The sequence below is a fragment of the Aotus nancymaae genome, unplaced genomic scaffold (assembly GCF_030222135.1).
Source record: "Aotus nancymaae isolate 86718 unplaced genomic scaffold, 86718_ANA_hifiasm-v0.15.2.pri h1tg000011l, whole genome shotgun sequence".
Taxonomy (NCBI): Eukaryota; Metazoa; Chordata; class Mammalia; order Primates; family Aotidae; genus Aotus; species Aotus nancymaae.
Window position 1 is genome coordinate 87,799,250 of NW_026988422.1, and position 15,555 is coordinate 87,814,804.

The following is a 15,555-nucleotide window of genomic DNA, read 5'->3' on the forward strand; positions in this document are numbered from 1 at the left end:
ACATCCTTCATCCCCAGCTCACAGGGAGAGATGAGGGTATGGTAGAGGTCACCCAGCTGAACAGTGACGGGGTGGGTGCAAACCTGGGCACCATGTCATTGGCGTCACTGCCCGTGGGCACATGGGCCCACCTGCCGGCTGTGGGCAGGCCTGGCACAGCTGGGCTCCTCCCTGGCCCTGCCCAGCACAGGCGCCAGGGACCCTCTGCAGACCTGGCAGCTCAGCACTCCCCTCGGCCGGCCTTATCTCGCCCTGCAGAGCCCAGGCTGGAGTGAGGCGCAATGGATGAGGGGAGGAACCGTGGTCTGATCAGGTGCAGCCCAGCCTTATCAGATGAGGCCGGAAATACGACCCTGCTGGGACCTGAGCCCCATGTGGAGCCATCAGCTCGCTAATAAATTACCCGGAGGGAATGTCCACAGGGGCAGCCCGCATAGGCCTTTCAGAGTGGGCTGTTCCCAAGGTCTGTGGGCTGGCCGTCCCCTCCCCTCTGCCAACGAGAAGGGTCAGGAAGGAACTGCCCTGGAGCCCCCCAACCTTTGAAATCCTGGAGGGACAGCTCCAGTCCCAGGAAACCGAGAAGAGGTGCCCAAATCGGGCACAGGCGGGAGAGGGGTCTTGTCTGGGTCCAGGACCTCAATTCTTCCTAGGAAGCCAGGTCCCTGGAACAGGGGCCAGTGAAGCACGGCCCTCCGGCCAGTCTGGCCCACCCCGTCTGTGTAGACGCAGAGCACACTGTGTGCACACGGCCCTCTATGAGAAGAGTTTGCCACCCCTGCCCTGTACAGAAGACGGCGGTGAGGCAAAGGGAGTGCCAGTCTGCGGAACCCCACCCCGATGGCCGCCATGAGCATGCTCAGATGGTGGGTTCCTGGCCACCGTGTCCAGGCAGCCCCCCAGCTGGCCCTGAGCAGTCACCCTCTGTCCCCCAGCCCGACACACCCCGGGCTCCCGAGGGGCCTGTAGCTTGACCCAAGGGAGTTGCACCCCCACTCCTAATCGAGCAACACCAGTTTCCCCACACCTCCTCCCGGAGATCCCTCAAGTGATTCAAAGCCCCACAAACCAGGCAGAGGTCTGCCCACATGGTGCCCTCACCAGCCTCTCAGACCTGCCTTTACATGCACCAGCAGATCGGGGGCTGGCAAGGACGGGCCGCCAAGCCTGAGCCGGGTCGCCACCTCTGGGCGGTGTGACTCTGGGCAGGCTGCCTCGCCTCTCTGAGCTGCACTTTCGTCTACAAATGAGGGGCAGCCTCAGCACCTGCCAGGCAGGGTGGGTGGACACCCAGCCCAGGACAGACCCTGAGAAAGCCTGGCCCTTCACCCCTGCCATCCCGCGCTGGCCCAGACATTGTCCCCTCCTGCCAGGGCAATACTGACGCTCGGCCAGTGGGCCCCAAAACAGCAGCATGGGACCCATTCTTTGCCTCTCCCTCTGGCAACCCCAATTCGGGATTCACAGGGGCACAGAGGCACAGGGGCACAGGGGCCGGGGCAGAGCGGGCACCCTCTCCACCGCGGAGGCCCCCTGCTGGGTCAGGGTCTTTCTGGAGGCTGGACTCTGACCGCCTCCCCTCCCGCAGCCCCAGTGCCCCCCCATCTGCCCCGAATTCCAATCCACAGGTTTTTCTAAGAGCTGCGCAGCTCTGGAATTGGCCTGGGAGGGGGCACATTTGGGCCAGGAGGGCGAGGAACGGCATGAAACTCTGGTGTCATCTGAAGTCCTCGTCTGTCGTCCACTGGGGGCCTGGGAAACAGCCACCCCCTTCTGCTCTGAGGCCAGCGGCCTGTCCTCGGGGTCGCTGCTATTTCTGCCAAAGGGGAGAGGTAATTATAGCACCGCCGCTGCCAGCTGGCCCAGCTCTGCGATCCAGCAGAGAGGGCTGGAGACAGACGAAGGCCACAACAGACCCAGCCCTGCAGGCGGGCGGTGGCACCTCCAGACCAGAGCCCTCGTGAGGAGGCCTGGGCAGGCCTGGCCTGTCCACCTGTGTGCCCTGCGGTCCCGTCTGAGGCTCAGCTCTCAAGGGCCTGGGGGGTGGGCGCTACCGGCCGGGAGGGGCCAGGACCTCACTGGACTGTGCCCCGCAGAGAGGCCCCGAAGAGCCTGTTTCTGTCCCTCAGGGAGCCAGGAAAGAGCCAGGTGAGTTCCAGCCCCAGGCAGAGGGGCTGACTACCTGCCTGGGTGTGAAGCTGCCAGAGCAGAGAGATTGCCAAGGGCAGGCGCAGGTGCAGACCCTGCCCCCTGTGGGCAGCAGGTGTGGGCAGAGGCTGGGCAGAGCACACGCTGATGACCCTGAGTGGCCTGGACAAGCTCAGGGTGGCCACCTTCCCTCTTCTCCTGGGACTGACGTTTTCCCTAAAACGGAGATAGTCCCAGGCTGGCCCCGTGACCACACTGTCTGAGGCCGGGCCGCCTCTGGGGTAAGCAGGAATCCCGGCCGATTTAAACCCAGCAGCTGGGGCGAGGGTCTCTGGCCATACAAAAGCCTCCCAGGGCACCCGATGTCGGGTGACACGGCCTGGGCAGCGGGAGGAGGGGCCTCACTCAGGGAAGTGCAGGGAGCCGTGTCAGGCGTAAGCCCAGCCAGCCTTCCCCGCAGGGCCCTGGTGGGGGCATCCTGAGAGGGCAGGTCTACACAGGCCAGCACAGCACGAATGGATTCGTGACTCCGGGGACTGGAGCCTGGTTCTCAGCATTTGGGAATCCCTGAGAACAGGCTCTTTTCTGAGCCGAGTCAGAAGGAATCCCTGTCCCGCCCTGTGTGGCCGTGGGACCCCCACCCAGCACAGGACATCATTTCTTGGGCACCTACTGAGCTTTGCAGTGCCCTGGACAGCTGGCCAACAACCCCATTCCGCGTATGGGAGGGAGGGCCTGGGGGTGCCCCGCCGTGTCTGTCTGGGGCTTTCGAGGCCTAGGGTGCTCCTGCACCCAGCAGACGAGCAGCCGTCACCCGGCACTGCTGCCACCCCGAGCCCGAACTGCACCTATGCACAGAAAGGGGCCTCGGGGCCACCAGGCAGCTCCTGCTCCGGCTCCTTCCTGGTGGGGCCTGCGGGCACTTGAGCAAGGCTGGCAGGCGGGCAGCGCAGCCAGGGGCCTCAGCACAAGTTCCCTCTTACTTAAGTTGGGAATGAGTGTTATGTGGGCAGCTGCCAGCGTGGTTCCATGGTGAGTGCTGGGCTGGAAGCCAGGGCTTTTCCCAGGAGCCCAGACGCCCCGCCTGGCCGTGCTCTGCCTCTGCCCTGCAGAGGAAAGGCCAGCAAGGTGGGGTCCACGGTCCCCGTCCTCTTCCACCGCCCGCATCTGCAGCCCAGGGTCAGCGGTTAGGCCTGCGGCCAAGCTACCGAGGCGCCTGGGAGAGTGAGGAGCCCAACCCCACCTGTGCCTCCAAGCCCGTGGATGACAGGCTCCCCACAGACCCGGCTGGCCCGAGAGCAGCAAGTCGGTCAGGGCCCTCGGGGCCGCTGAGGCCACCGCTCTGTGTCACCGTAATGGAAACTTGTCAGCTGAGCCGTGAGCCGCAAGAGCTCCTGTTCACACGCGCCACAGCGAGGCTGTGGCCAACGGAGGATATCGGGGCCGGCCAGGTGGGCGAGCCACCCCAAGGTGCAGCGCTGGCAGGAGCCCAGGTGGGCAGGGGCAGAGAGAGAGACAGAGAGACAGAGAGAGAGAGTGTGTGCGTGTGTGTGTGTGTGTGTGTGAGTGGTGGGGTGGGGGCTGTGAGTCTCCAGCCTCTCCCAGGGAGGTCTCTGGCTTTGAGGAGGCTGGCCCCCGTCTCCAGCCCCTGAGTGAGAGGCCCTGGGGGAGGCTGCACCTGTGCCGGGGAGGCAGGGAGCCCGGCCTCGGCCTGTGGTGGCTCAGGCCCCCGGACCCCCACGCCTGGAAGGCTGTGAAGCTGCGGTATAAATGTGCACAGCACGAGGTGGGGGCTGAGCTGGGGATGCCGGACCACGTGCTCAGAGCCGAGGAAGGGCCCTCTCTGTGTGGGGTGGGTGGGGTGTCAGGGTCTCCCTAGAGCCAGCTGCTGCATGGGGGGTCCTGCTCACCCTGAGGAGCCCTCAGTGAGGGCAGAGAAACCTCAGGAGATGGGTTGTGGGTGAGAGGGCAGCAGTATGGGGCAGGCAGAGGCAGCAGCCTGGGAGGAGGTGGGAAGCCCAGTGGGTGGCGTCCTGGAAGCGGGGACAGGAGTGGGAGGGAGTTCAGTGGGTGGCGTCCTGGAGGCCGGGGCAGGAGTGGGAGGGAGCCCAGTGGGTGGCGTCCTGGAGGCCGGGGCAGGAGTGGGAGGGAGCCCAGTGGGTGGCGTCCTGGAGGCCGGGGCAGGAGTGGGAGGGAGCCCAGTGGGTGGCGTCCTGGAGGCCGGGGCAGGAGTGGGAGGGAGCCCAGTGGGTGGCGTCCTGGAGGCCGGGGCAGGAGTGGGAGGGAGCCCAGTGGGTGGCGTCCTGGAGGCCGGGGCAGGAGTGGGAGGGAGCCGCAGAGCCTGGGCCCCAAAGCTGGGCGTTATCCAAGCCCCTGAACCCGGCCAGAACCGCTGCCCAGCCCATGCCCCGCTGCAGGTTGGTCACGGTGGAGGGTCTCAAGGTAGAGGGACTTGGCACCACTGGGCTCCATCAGTGCCCTCACATCTCTCAACGGCTTCAAGATGAGGTGAGGTCTTTGGGGTACTGGGCTAGACCCCAAAAGACTGTTGGAGGGTCACACCCCAGACCAGGGCCCTGGGCCTCAGCCCTCATGGCACCAGCTCTCATTCAGCACCAGCCGGTCAGGCCCACAGCGGGCGCTCCCGGCCCTGGCCTCAGTCTCTGTCCCAACCCAGGCTCTGAAACCTGGCAGGCCGTTCTCTCTATCTAGGCCTCAGTTTCCCCTCCCCCAGGGGAGCTTGGTGCCCCTCTCAGTAGAGGAGCTGGTAAGAACCCCTCAGGCCCCCAGCACGAAGAAAGGCTCCATAGGGTCCTGTTCCCTGCGTGGCAGCAGAGTCCCCGCGGTGGACGCGCCCTCCCCACAGCCGGCCTAGCGGGACACTGGCAGGCCCAGGCTCTGAAGCTAATTCCACCCTTATCTTGCATCTGTCACGAGGCCTCCAGTTACACATGGTCCCTGCCAGAGCCCCAGGCCTCTCTGCCCCCACCCGCCCAGCATGCCAGAGCCGCTCCTCCCCTGCTTCCAGTGGGGAAAATAAGGCCCAGGGAGGTCACAGAGGCAAAAAGGACAGAGCCCAGGACTTGGGCCAGGACTCCCCTTCACCCAGTTCGGGAGGGGTCGGCAGGGCTGGGGGGCTGCCTGGGAGCAGAGCCTGGCCCACGTGGAGGTGCGTCTCTGGAGAGGGCCCCGGGTCTCCAGGAGGGGAAGTGGCACCCCATAGGAAGTCCTGACTGTCCAGACGCGGGCAGAGCCACCTGAGCTCTGTTCCTGGGTGGCCAGGTCTCATCCCCTCCCCGAGTGAGGGCAACAGTGGCTGGTGGCGCACAGACCTGGTCCAGACTCAGGTCTGTGTACCGACTCCTGCCCTCACGCCAGCCCACAGAGGCTGCAGCTCTCCTCGCCCAACTCACAGCTGACACACCGAGGCCCAGGCAGCTTAGGAGACGTGCCTAAGGCCACACGTGGTCACACAACGTGCTCCGGGGCCCGCGCCCAGAGAGGGGGAGGTGCCATCCCACAGGAAGTCCTGAGGGTCCACGCTCAGGCAGAGCTCTGTTCCCAGGCAGCGAAGTCACATCCTCTCCAAGTTACACTGCTCAGCGACAGACAGTCGATGACACAGCCAGGCGCCCACACGAACACACTGCCACACAGGCACACTCACATACACTCTACACAAACAGACACACATCCAGCCACACATATGCAGATACACTCACACACACGTGCACACAGGCACATGCAGGTACACTCACACACATTCACAGACACGCACACAAATACAACTACATGTATGCACACACAGCCATGCTGCCATGCACAGTCACACGTGCACACTCACATCACGTGCAGTTCACACACTCACACGTGTGCACACACATGCAATCACATCACATGTGCAGTTCACACATGCACACATGTGCACACATGCAAAATCACACATGCACACACATATGCAGTTCACACATGCACACACGTGCACACTCATCACATGTGCACCTCACATGCACTCACGTGCACTCGCGTGTGCACACACGTGCATACTCACACATCACATGTGCAGTTCACTCACACATGCACACACTCACGGGCGTGCTCACACATGTGTGCACTCACACAGATGTGCACACACACATTATTGTCCCACCAGCCCTTGGCAGACCCCAGCCCAGGAGGGCTGAACAGCAAGTGCTCCTGGCAGGAGCTGGGGGCGCGTTGTCCAGCCCTGCGTCCCTGCCTGTCGCCGTTGGCCTGAGCCTCTCCAGGCCCGTTTCCTCACGAGGGGTGAACCTGGCTGTGCCCCTGGAAGGCTGCTCCAGGGCCCCAGGCTGTGCAGCCACAGGAGGTGCCCCAAATGCACAAGCCTCCTTCCGCCGGGCAGCGGGAGAGCCGGGGCTCTGGCTCCAGGAGGTCGATGGGGGTCTCTGCTCCACCCCCAACCCCACCCCTGGGCTTTAGCAGAGTTTCTGTTCCACCCAAGGTGGAAACTGAGCCCAGGACATCTGGAGAGCTCCTCCCCACCAGCCCTGCTGAGGCCAGGCGGTCAAGGTTACCCTGCCAGGCAGCAGCCCCAAAACACACTACGGGCCTGGCGCTCTGCGGCTTCCCTAACCCTGGGGATCACGCAGAGCCCACCTTCCCAGTGACCTTGGCCCCAGGAGACGGAGCCCCAGCTCAGATGGGCCCTGGAGCACCACCTCTCCCATGGCCACTCTCTGAGAGCAGGCCCTGAAGATAAGCTGCCCTCTCCCCACCGCCCCCCAGGACAGCCAGCTCCTGCCACAATCCTATTTGCAATAAAACCTGATCCTGAGATAGGAGAAAATTGCTCCCTTTTGAAATAATTGAACCCATCCAGACAGCGTCCTCCCAGACATCATTAACGGGGCGCTCTGCTCATCTGCAGTACTTACGCCGCTCGGGGAAGCGGTCACGGCCACCCTGTTATCTCCTATAGAAGACGGCCTAGGCCGCCCGAGTCCCTGCAGTCCACCCAAGCCAGCTCCTCCCACAGGCCTGCCCTGCACCTCTACGGCGCCCGCGCTGTCGGGACCCTGGAGGAATGCCCTTGAGGACCATGTAAGCCCCTCACCCTCGCTCTCGCGTGTCTCAGCCCTCAGGGACAGGGTCCTTGGGGCGTCAATGGAAGCCAGGGAAGCCCCTCAGGAAATGCAAACCCCTGCCCTGTGAGCGGCAGGGGCGCCAGTGCCCGCCCAGGACCACAGAGAAGGGGAGAGCCTGGGGCAGCAGGAGGCCCCCACACCGCCCCCTATCCAGCTGGGAGCAGGGCAGGGAGGACCTGGCCTGGCATCAGCTCCCAGGGAAGCACAAGCCCCCTCTGGCCTCAGTTTCCCAACCTGCAGCGAGAGAAGCAGACTTATCACCCCCAGGGCCCTTGAAAGACAGACACGCGGTGCCAGCTGCCCTGCACGGATGCCCGGTGGGCTCTGCACACCTTGGCAGGGAGGAGGAGTGCCGAGAAGTCAGGAACCCCACCAAGGCTGTGAGAGAAAATTCACACTGGGGGGGGGTTCCAGTGAGCAAGAATGGGGAGAGTGCAGCCTCCGCCACCAAAGACACAGGGATGGAGGCGAGCGGGAGCCATTCACAGCCGGGGAGCCAGCAGCGCGACAGAGGAGGGGGCAGAGAGACAGACACAGAGATAGAGAGACAGAGAGACAGACATAGAGATAGAGAGACAGAGGCAGAATCAGAGAGAGGCGGGGGGACAGAGAGACAGACACAGAGGCAGAGAGATAGAGAGAGAGAGACAGAACCAGAGAGAGGCGGGGGGACAGAGAGACAGACACAGAGGCAGAGAGATAGAGAGAGAGAGAGACAGAACCAGAGAGAGGCGGGGTACAGAGAGACAGACACAGAGGCAGAGAGATAGAGAGAGAGAGAGACAGAACCAGAGAGAGGCGGGGTACAGAGAGACAGAGGCAGAGGCAGAGAGATAGAGGGAGAATCAGAGTGAGGCGGGGGGACAGGGAGACAGACACAGAGGCAGAGAGATAGAGGCAGAGACAGAGAGACAGGCACAGAGATAGAGAGACAGAGGCAGAATCAGAGCGAGGCGGGGGGACAGAGAGACAGAGACAGAGGCAGAGAGATAGAGACAGAACCAGAGAGAGGCGGGGGGACAGAGAGACAGAGACAGAGGCAGAGAGATAGAGACAGAACCAGAGAGAGGCAGGGGGACAGAGAGACAGAGACAGAGGCAGAGAGATAGAGGCAGAGACAGAGAGACAGACACAGAGGCAGAGAGACAGAGGCAGAATCAGAGAGAGGCGGGGGGACAGAGAGACAGAGACAGAGGCAGAGAGATAGAGACAGAACCAGAGAGAGGCAGGGGGACAGAGAGACAGAGACAGAGGCAGAGAGATAGAGACAGAACCAGAGAGAGGCAGGGGGACAGAGAGACAGAGACAGAGGCAGAGAGATAGAGACAGAACCAGAGAGAGGCAGGGGGACAGAGAGACAGAGACAGAGGCAGAGAGATAGAGACAGAACCAGAGAGAGGCAGGGGGACAGAGAGACAGACACAGAGGCAGAGAGATAGAGGCAGAGACAGAGAGACAGGCACAGAGATAGAGAGACAGAGGCAGAATCAGAGCGAGGCGGGGGGACAGAGAGACAGAGACAGAGGCAGAGAGATAGAGACAGAACCAGAGAGAGGCGGGGGGACAGAGAGACAGAGACAGAGGCAGAGAGATAGAGACAGAACCAGAGAGAGGCAGGGGGACAGAGAGACAGAGACAGAGGCAGAGAGATAGAGGCAGAGACAGAGAGACAGACACAGAGATAGAGAGACAGAGGCAGAATCAGAGAGAGGCGGGGGGACAGAGAGACAGAGACAGAGGCAGAGAGATAGAGACAGAACCAGAGAGAGGCGGGGGGACAGAGAGACAGACACAGAGGCAGAGAGATAGAGGCAGAGACAGAGAGACAGACACAGAGGCAGAGAGACAGAGGCAGAATCAGAGCGAGGCGGGGGGACAGAGAGACAGAGACAGAGGCAGAGAGATAGAGACAGAACCAGAGAGAGGCGGGGGGACAGAGAGACAGAGACAGAGGCAGAGAGATAGAGGCAGAGACAGAGAGACAGACACAGAGATAGAGAGACAGAGGCAGAATCAGAGAGAGGCAGGGGGACAGAGAGACAGACACAGGCAGAGAGATAGAGAGACAGAGGCAGAATCAGAGCAAGGCAGGGGGACAGAGAGACAGAGACAGAGGCAGAGAGATAGAGACAGAACCAGAGAGAGGCGGGGGGACAGAGAGACAGACACAGGCAGAGAGATAGAGACAGAATCGGGGGCAGAGAGAGACATAGAGCGTCTGAGCTGTGCTGAGGGGTGGGCCCCCAGGAGCCCAGGGGTGATCCACCAGCACCAGCCCAAAAAGGTGGGCATGACCCTCTGGGAAGCCTTTCTGGGGGCCCAGCCTCAGAGCCCCAACAGTTCCCAGCCCACGAGCCCAGGGCTTGCCTCTACTGAAAGGACACGAAGCGAAGATGTCTCCTGCAGCCTCAGCCCCGACCTCAAACCGCTGCAGTGACACACTCAAATGCAAACTTCCTGAACACCCAACACCGGGGCAGCCTTACAGGACGGGCCCTCGACCCAGTGGAATACTATGCAGCCATTACAGATGATGGTGTGAAGCCTGTGGCAGCAGAGGGAACTGCTTGCGACGGCGTTTCTGAACGAGCAGGGAGCAGGGCTTATCTGCGCTGGGGGCGCCACAGAGGGGAAGTGGCCCTGCTCATCAGCGTGGCCTGTCACAGGCCCGGGAAGCCAGCCTGGCGTCCGGGGAAGAATCTCTTATTTTCATTCCTCTGAGTGCCGCTTGCACAGTAAATAATAAATAATGTCTCTGCTTATCCCAGGACCATGTTCCAGTAAATGAGGACTGCGGCAGGAGCCTTGAGCCCCGACGCCCGGCGAGAGACGCCACATCAGACCAGGAAGAATGAGGAGGCCGCGTGGGGCCCGCGGGGGTGTGGGGCGCAGAGGGTAAGGCGGGCCGCCGGGACGCAGGCTCTGCAGGCTGGGCTTCCACTGGGGCTGGAGGGGCGGGAGCAGGTGAAGAGGAAAGGAATCCAGGGCTGATGGGAGGAGGGCAGGGGGATCACTGAGCCTGGGGGGAGCAGAGGGGCTGCAATGGGTGATTGAAGGGTTTGGTCAGCAGAGGGGGTTGGAGGCCCCCGGGTGAGGCACAGCTTGGCAGAGAAAGTGGGAGCCATGGAGGGCTGTGGAAGAGGCAGCCCCGGGCAGGGCAGAGGGTGTTGGAGGAGGGAAGATGGTGGAGAGAGGAGGATGGGTCAAGACTGTCGCCAAGGGTCAGGGTTAGGGTTAGGGGCCAGGCCTCAGGCCTGAGGCTCCATCCAGACTCTGAGGCACTGCCAGTCTGAGACAGGTCACAGGCACAGGAGGCACTGGGCTGGACTCAGCACGGGCAGGCCTCGCCCTCGGTGGGCAGCCTCGCTGGGCGCCGAGCAGCAGGCCACATGCAGCAAGCAATGCCCCAGCCGGGAGCGACCTCAGTGCCGGCCCCGCTCCCAGGGCGCCTCAGCCCCAGTTGTCACCGTGTCACAGGCCAGGATGCTGAGGTTCACAGCAGCCCAAAACTCCTGCTCCATCTTCCAAACTCAGGCAGAGCCCAAACACCTGAGCAGACCGTCACGAGAAGGGCCCAGGGAGGCGAATGTGCAGGAGTTGCCCCTGCCCGCAGTCTGGGAGGCTCGGCCCCGGGGAGGAGGAGGAAAAGGAGGCCGAGGCCACCAACCAGCCCTCCTCACGGCCCTGCCCCAGCCCCTGCCCCGTGGAGCTTGCAAACTCTGGCCCCTAAGCCAGAGCCCCTCCACCAACGCAGCCCCTCCCCCTGTCCACACATCCTGGGGACCCTGTCCAGCAGCCTGAATCCGAGACAGTGGCAGAGGAAGAGAGGCTCGCTGGGGCCCTGCGTGAAGAGGCGGGGCAGGAGGGGCTCCTGTCTTGCCTGGGCCCCTGAGGTGAGCCTGGCTGCCCTACAGTCCCTGTCCGGGCGCCGTCCCTCACCCCGCAGGAGGTGACAGCCCCAGCAGAGCACACCACCCGGAACAGGGCGCAGGCTTGGGAACAGTGCTGCTGGCCCCACCTGGCTCAGACCTGGGTCCCGCCGGGACTCCTGCCTGGTCACTGGCCTCTCCATGCCTGGGCATGAGCAGAGCCTCCCAGTGGGGCATCCTGAGAGCTCAGGGAGGCTTTGTGCATGCAGCCTCGGAATAACACAGACAAAGACACTCCCAGTCCCTGTCAGCAGCCGCCATGTTCGTCACACCTAGAAATTAATCCCGACCCCAGTGGGCGAAGGGACAGAGCTGGGGGCGAGCTTGCCTGCTGGTCCCTGACCAAGTCCATGCCACACCATAGGGGCTTTGTCCCTGACCCCGCCACGATGGAGCTGCCCACGGGAAGGTCTGGGGGTCCCCATGCCCCTCTCTGCTCCCCACAGCAGCTCCCTCTGCATAAAGCCCAGAAGAGGGGATCTGTGTCCGGCAGAGAGGACTCACCAGTCTGCTTCCCACCCCTGTTCCAGGAGGACAACAGGAAATGCCCCCACTCCATCCTGAAACGGATCCGGCCGGAGCACCGCTGCCCAGGGCCCGAGCCCCAGAGGACCTCAAGGCGCGTGCGGTTCCGAGAGCCCCCAGAGGTGACCGTCCACTGTAAGAGGGCACCCACAGCAAGCGGCTGGGAGGGGTGGTGTCCGGGCAGAGGGAGTCGGGGCACCGGCCACACCCACACAGCTCTGGCAGGGCCCAGGGCATGGGGGGACCGCAGCCACCTGTCTTTAGTGGCAGAACCCAGTAAGACCTGGGCCCGCAGGGTCACTGGACACAGTCCTGGCCGTGAAATGGCAACGGGAGGAAAACATGACGGCGGCTTCTTGAATCATGACCGTCCTCTCAGGGAAGTCTCAGGACCCCGCCGGGCCTGGGTCTCTCACCGATGAATCATCTTAGGGTCCTTTGGGGGTGCAGGGTGAGATGACAGGGCAGGTGCCCCCGGCCGATTCTCCATTCTCCTTCCCAGACATTGCTGTCAGGGACGCCACGGCCACTGTCAAGGGTGAGTTCTGAGCCCACAGCCCTGCCCCCACTGCCCCCTCCCTGTGTGCACCCACCCTCACGCCCCCTGAGGGAGGTATCATAGGGCCAGGGCCCCTAAGGAAGCCCCACGAGGCTGGGGAGGGGCCATGGGCAGGGACAGGGTGGGATCTCCCCATCCCTTCCCCACCAACCCGGGTCCTCCAGTGAAGGGTGGGGCTGGCTGGCGCTGACACTGTCCGCCCTCTGGCCACAGCGCCCGGCCGGCCCAGGCCACGCGGCGGCTCCCTGCTCCTGCGGCTGTGCGTGTGCGTCCTGCTCGCGGTGGCCCTGGGCCTGTACTGTGGCCGGTCTAAGCCCGTGGCTACGGCGCTGGAGGACCTGCGGGCCCGGCTCCTGGGCCTTGTCCTGCACCTGCGGCATGCGGTCCTCACCGGCTGGCGCAACCTGCTGCGGCTCTGACGGGGGGATGGGCGAGGCTTCAGGGAAAGCCCCAGCACCCCGGGGCTCCGAGACAGCCTGAGCCCTGGTCCTGCTGCCTGGTGAATTGTGGGGGCCGGGAGGGGCTGCTGCCTGGGGCCGACTGGGAACGGGGGGACCCCCTGGCATGAGAGCGGACACTGGGGCACAGCGGGCGGCCCCGTCACACCCGTCGGCACAGCTCCCCTGTCTCCTGTGTTGGGCCCATGTGAGATTTTACTAGAAAGAGGATCCGACTGCTAACGTTGGGGGCCTCCATGCTGGGGCTCCCCCGGCTCACCCGAAGACCCCTCCCTTGCCCCAGCAGGCACTCCTGCAGCGGCTGGCGCCTGGCCCGGCCATGGCCGTATGTGCCCTCTTGAGGAGGACACACTGCCTGTGTCCGAGGGGCTGCTCGGAGGAGGCAAACCCAGCCTTTTGCTGCCATTAGGGCCTGGGGAGACCCAGGCCTCGAAACTCCATGGGAGGAAAGGGTCTGGTTGTCAAGGGGGTCCCTTTGAGGTGAGGTACCATCCTCTGAGCCCAGCTCTGACCCCCTACTCAGCCCCATGAGTCTGGAGAGGCCCCAGGGGAGGACCCCTCATCAGGGGTGGCTTCAGGCGTAGAAGCCAAGGGGATAGCAAGGGGCCTGGACACTCCCGGCCTCCAGGTCGTGGCCATCTGTGCTCAGTTCTGTGGGTCCAGACACCCCTGGCCTTCAGAACACAGCCATGTGTGCCCAGCTCTGCAGCCTGGGGACCCCAACAGAGCCCGGGGCCAGCCAGCGCCACCCACCAGCTGGGGCCCGTGGGTCCCCGCAACTGTCTGCGGTTGTGGTTTTGTCACCAGATTGCAGAGCTGAAGGAAGCCCTGTGGGTGACAAACACCAGGGGCCCCTCCAGACCCTACATGGGGGGAGGGCCGAACAAAGCAGGGAAGCCCACAGTCAGACACCAGGCAGAACTGCCCAGGGACAATCAGACCAGTGTCCTCGGGGCCGGCCTGAGAGGCGAGGGCACAGCGGACGACCCGTCCAGTGGTTCCTCTCTGTCTGTCCCACCACCGAGCTGGGAGACACTGTTCTATTAAAACTCGCTGTGACCGCCTTCAGTCTTGGAGTTTGTATAGAAACAAGAGAAGCCAGAACAGATTTGCTAAGGAGCCAGCCTCAGTGAGCAGAGCAGATGTCCTGGGTCCCCGGAAGCGCCCCGTCTCCTGCGGGCCTGCAGGTGGGCGCGTCCACCCAGTGGGGGATTTTCCAAGCCCCTGGGTCTTCATCCTTTGTCAGGGCATGTCCCCCCACCCCGGGTCCAGGGAACAGGCACCATGGACTCCAGGCTCGCTTCTCGCTTTGGAGTCCAGGGAGCCCAGAGTTTCGGGCGGAGGCCGCCCGGGCCCTCCAGCATCACGCTCGCCCCAGTCCCCACAGCGCCGCCCACCCAGGCCCAGCCCATCTCCTCCCACCCTGCCCCATGTTCTGGATGTGGAAGCAGAGGTCCCACAGGCTGGGTCTCAGGCCAGTCACAGGCTCAGGCTCAGCCTCTGCGTGCTGGAGCCATCCCTCCAGCCCCGGTTCTGACGGGGACGCCACCCAGGCCGATCTCCCCCAGCCGCGGCTGCCCGTCCACTGCAAAGGCAATGCAGGGTCATGCCTGGCTTTGCAGGGTCCCATGATATGACCTCAGGTGTTTCTGAATAAATACTGCTCAAAGATGGAACCACACCCCCGAGAAATCCTTCCAAACGGATCCTCCCGCCTGGGGAGGCCGCACGGGAAGCAGTGAGACTCAAAGCCGCTGGGAAACGTACAGGCGGGGAGGCCGCACCTCTAATCCCTAAAGGCTTCCGAAACGAAGGGACCGGAGCCCACGGGCACTGCGTGTGACCCATAAATGACAGACAGTTGAAACCGTGAGAGCAAGGCGGGCCGAAGGCGGAGAGGGCAGAGAGCCCCACACTCCTCCTCATCCCTGCTGGAGACTCGGGGGCTTTTGTTTTTATTTTGACTTTGAGGAACGGACACGTGTAAGCGCAAGGATCTTTCCTTCAGTTCAGCCAGAGCGGAATTAGAACAGGGATATCCATTATCACACAGCCACGGGGGATCTGCCTCCGGAGCCCCGGGTCACGCCCCCACTTCCCACCTTCCTGCCTGGGAGAGGCCCAGCCCCCCGAGGGACCCTGCAGAGCCCATGGCCAGGACCCCGGTCCCTTCCCAGCATGCCGCAGGCCCAGCTGCCACTTTCCAGGGTGATGGTGTCTGGGATCCAGTGACCCCCAGCCCAGGCCGGGTCTGTGTCTGCATGCACCATGGATGTCCGTCACCCTGGCCACGGGGCTGCCCCGGACCAGCTCCTGGAATCCAGCAGTGCAGCCACCAAGGGCAGACCCAACCAGGGCCGACCCTCGGGTTCCAGAAGCGACCCTTGCCTCCTGCCCCTCCTTCCGGGACCCTAGATGGCTGTGGCCTGGATCAGGACCGGGCAGAGGTGAGGCAGGAGCCGCCCCACCTTCTGCTGGAGACACAGGCAAGGAGCTCTCGGGGCTGGAAAGAGTCCCCATGTCCAGTGGGTCAGGGCTGGCAGGGGGGACAGGGGACCCCATCAGCTTCGGGGCCTCAGATTCTGTCTAAACCCCTTCCCTTGAGGACCTGGCTGCCAGCTGGAAACTCAGCTGGGCCCTGAGCCAGAGCCCCTTGAGCTGCCAGGGCCTCGCCCCCCGGCCTTGACACCCCGTGATGGGCACCTGCCCTCGCCACAGCCTGACCGGTCACCTGTTGGCCTCACTCCCAGGACATAGGATGACAGTCCCACCAGGCCCCTCCATGCAGACCCAGGCATGTGGCCTCCAGGAGA

At 63.6% G+C, this 15,555-nt stretch overlaps 1 protein-coding gene across 1 annotated transcript; it reads left to right on the forward strand.

Moving 5' to 3' along the window:
• Positions 1-1,815: 1,815 nt before the first annotated feature.
• On the forward strand, positions 1,816-13,805 carry CUNH14orf180 (chromosome unknown C14orf180 homolog). Its single transcript, XM_012471149.3, has 5 exons — positions 1,816-2,145; positions 10,040-10,166; positions 11,731-11,860; positions 12,228-12,263; positions 12,498-13,805. The coding sequence occupies exons 2-5, from the start codon at positions 10,056-10,058 to the stop codon at positions 12,701-12,703; spliced, it is 483 nt and encodes a 160-aa protein (XP_012326572.2). The 5' UTR covers positions 1,816-2,145; positions 10,040-10,055; the 3' UTR covers positions 12,704-13,805.
• Positions 13,806-15,555: the final 1,750 nt, after the last annotated feature.

What these genes read in the sequence shown, in the direction of transcription:
- CUNH14orf180 (XM_012471149.3), top strand. Translation starts at nt 10,056, where the DNA reads ATGAGGACTGCGGCAGGAGCCTTGAGCCCCGACGCCCGGCGAGAGACG. An exon ending in GGGGGTGTGGGGCGCAGAGG is followed by an intron (nt 10,167 to 11,730) that starts GTAAGGCGGGCC and finishes CCCCTGTTCCAG; the next exon opens with GAGGACAACAGGAAATGCCC. An exon ending in CCCAGAGGTGACCGTCCACT is followed by an intron (nt 11,861 to 12,227) that starts GTAAGAGGGCAC and finishes TCTCCTTCCCAG; the next exon opens with ACATTGCTGTCAGGGACGCC.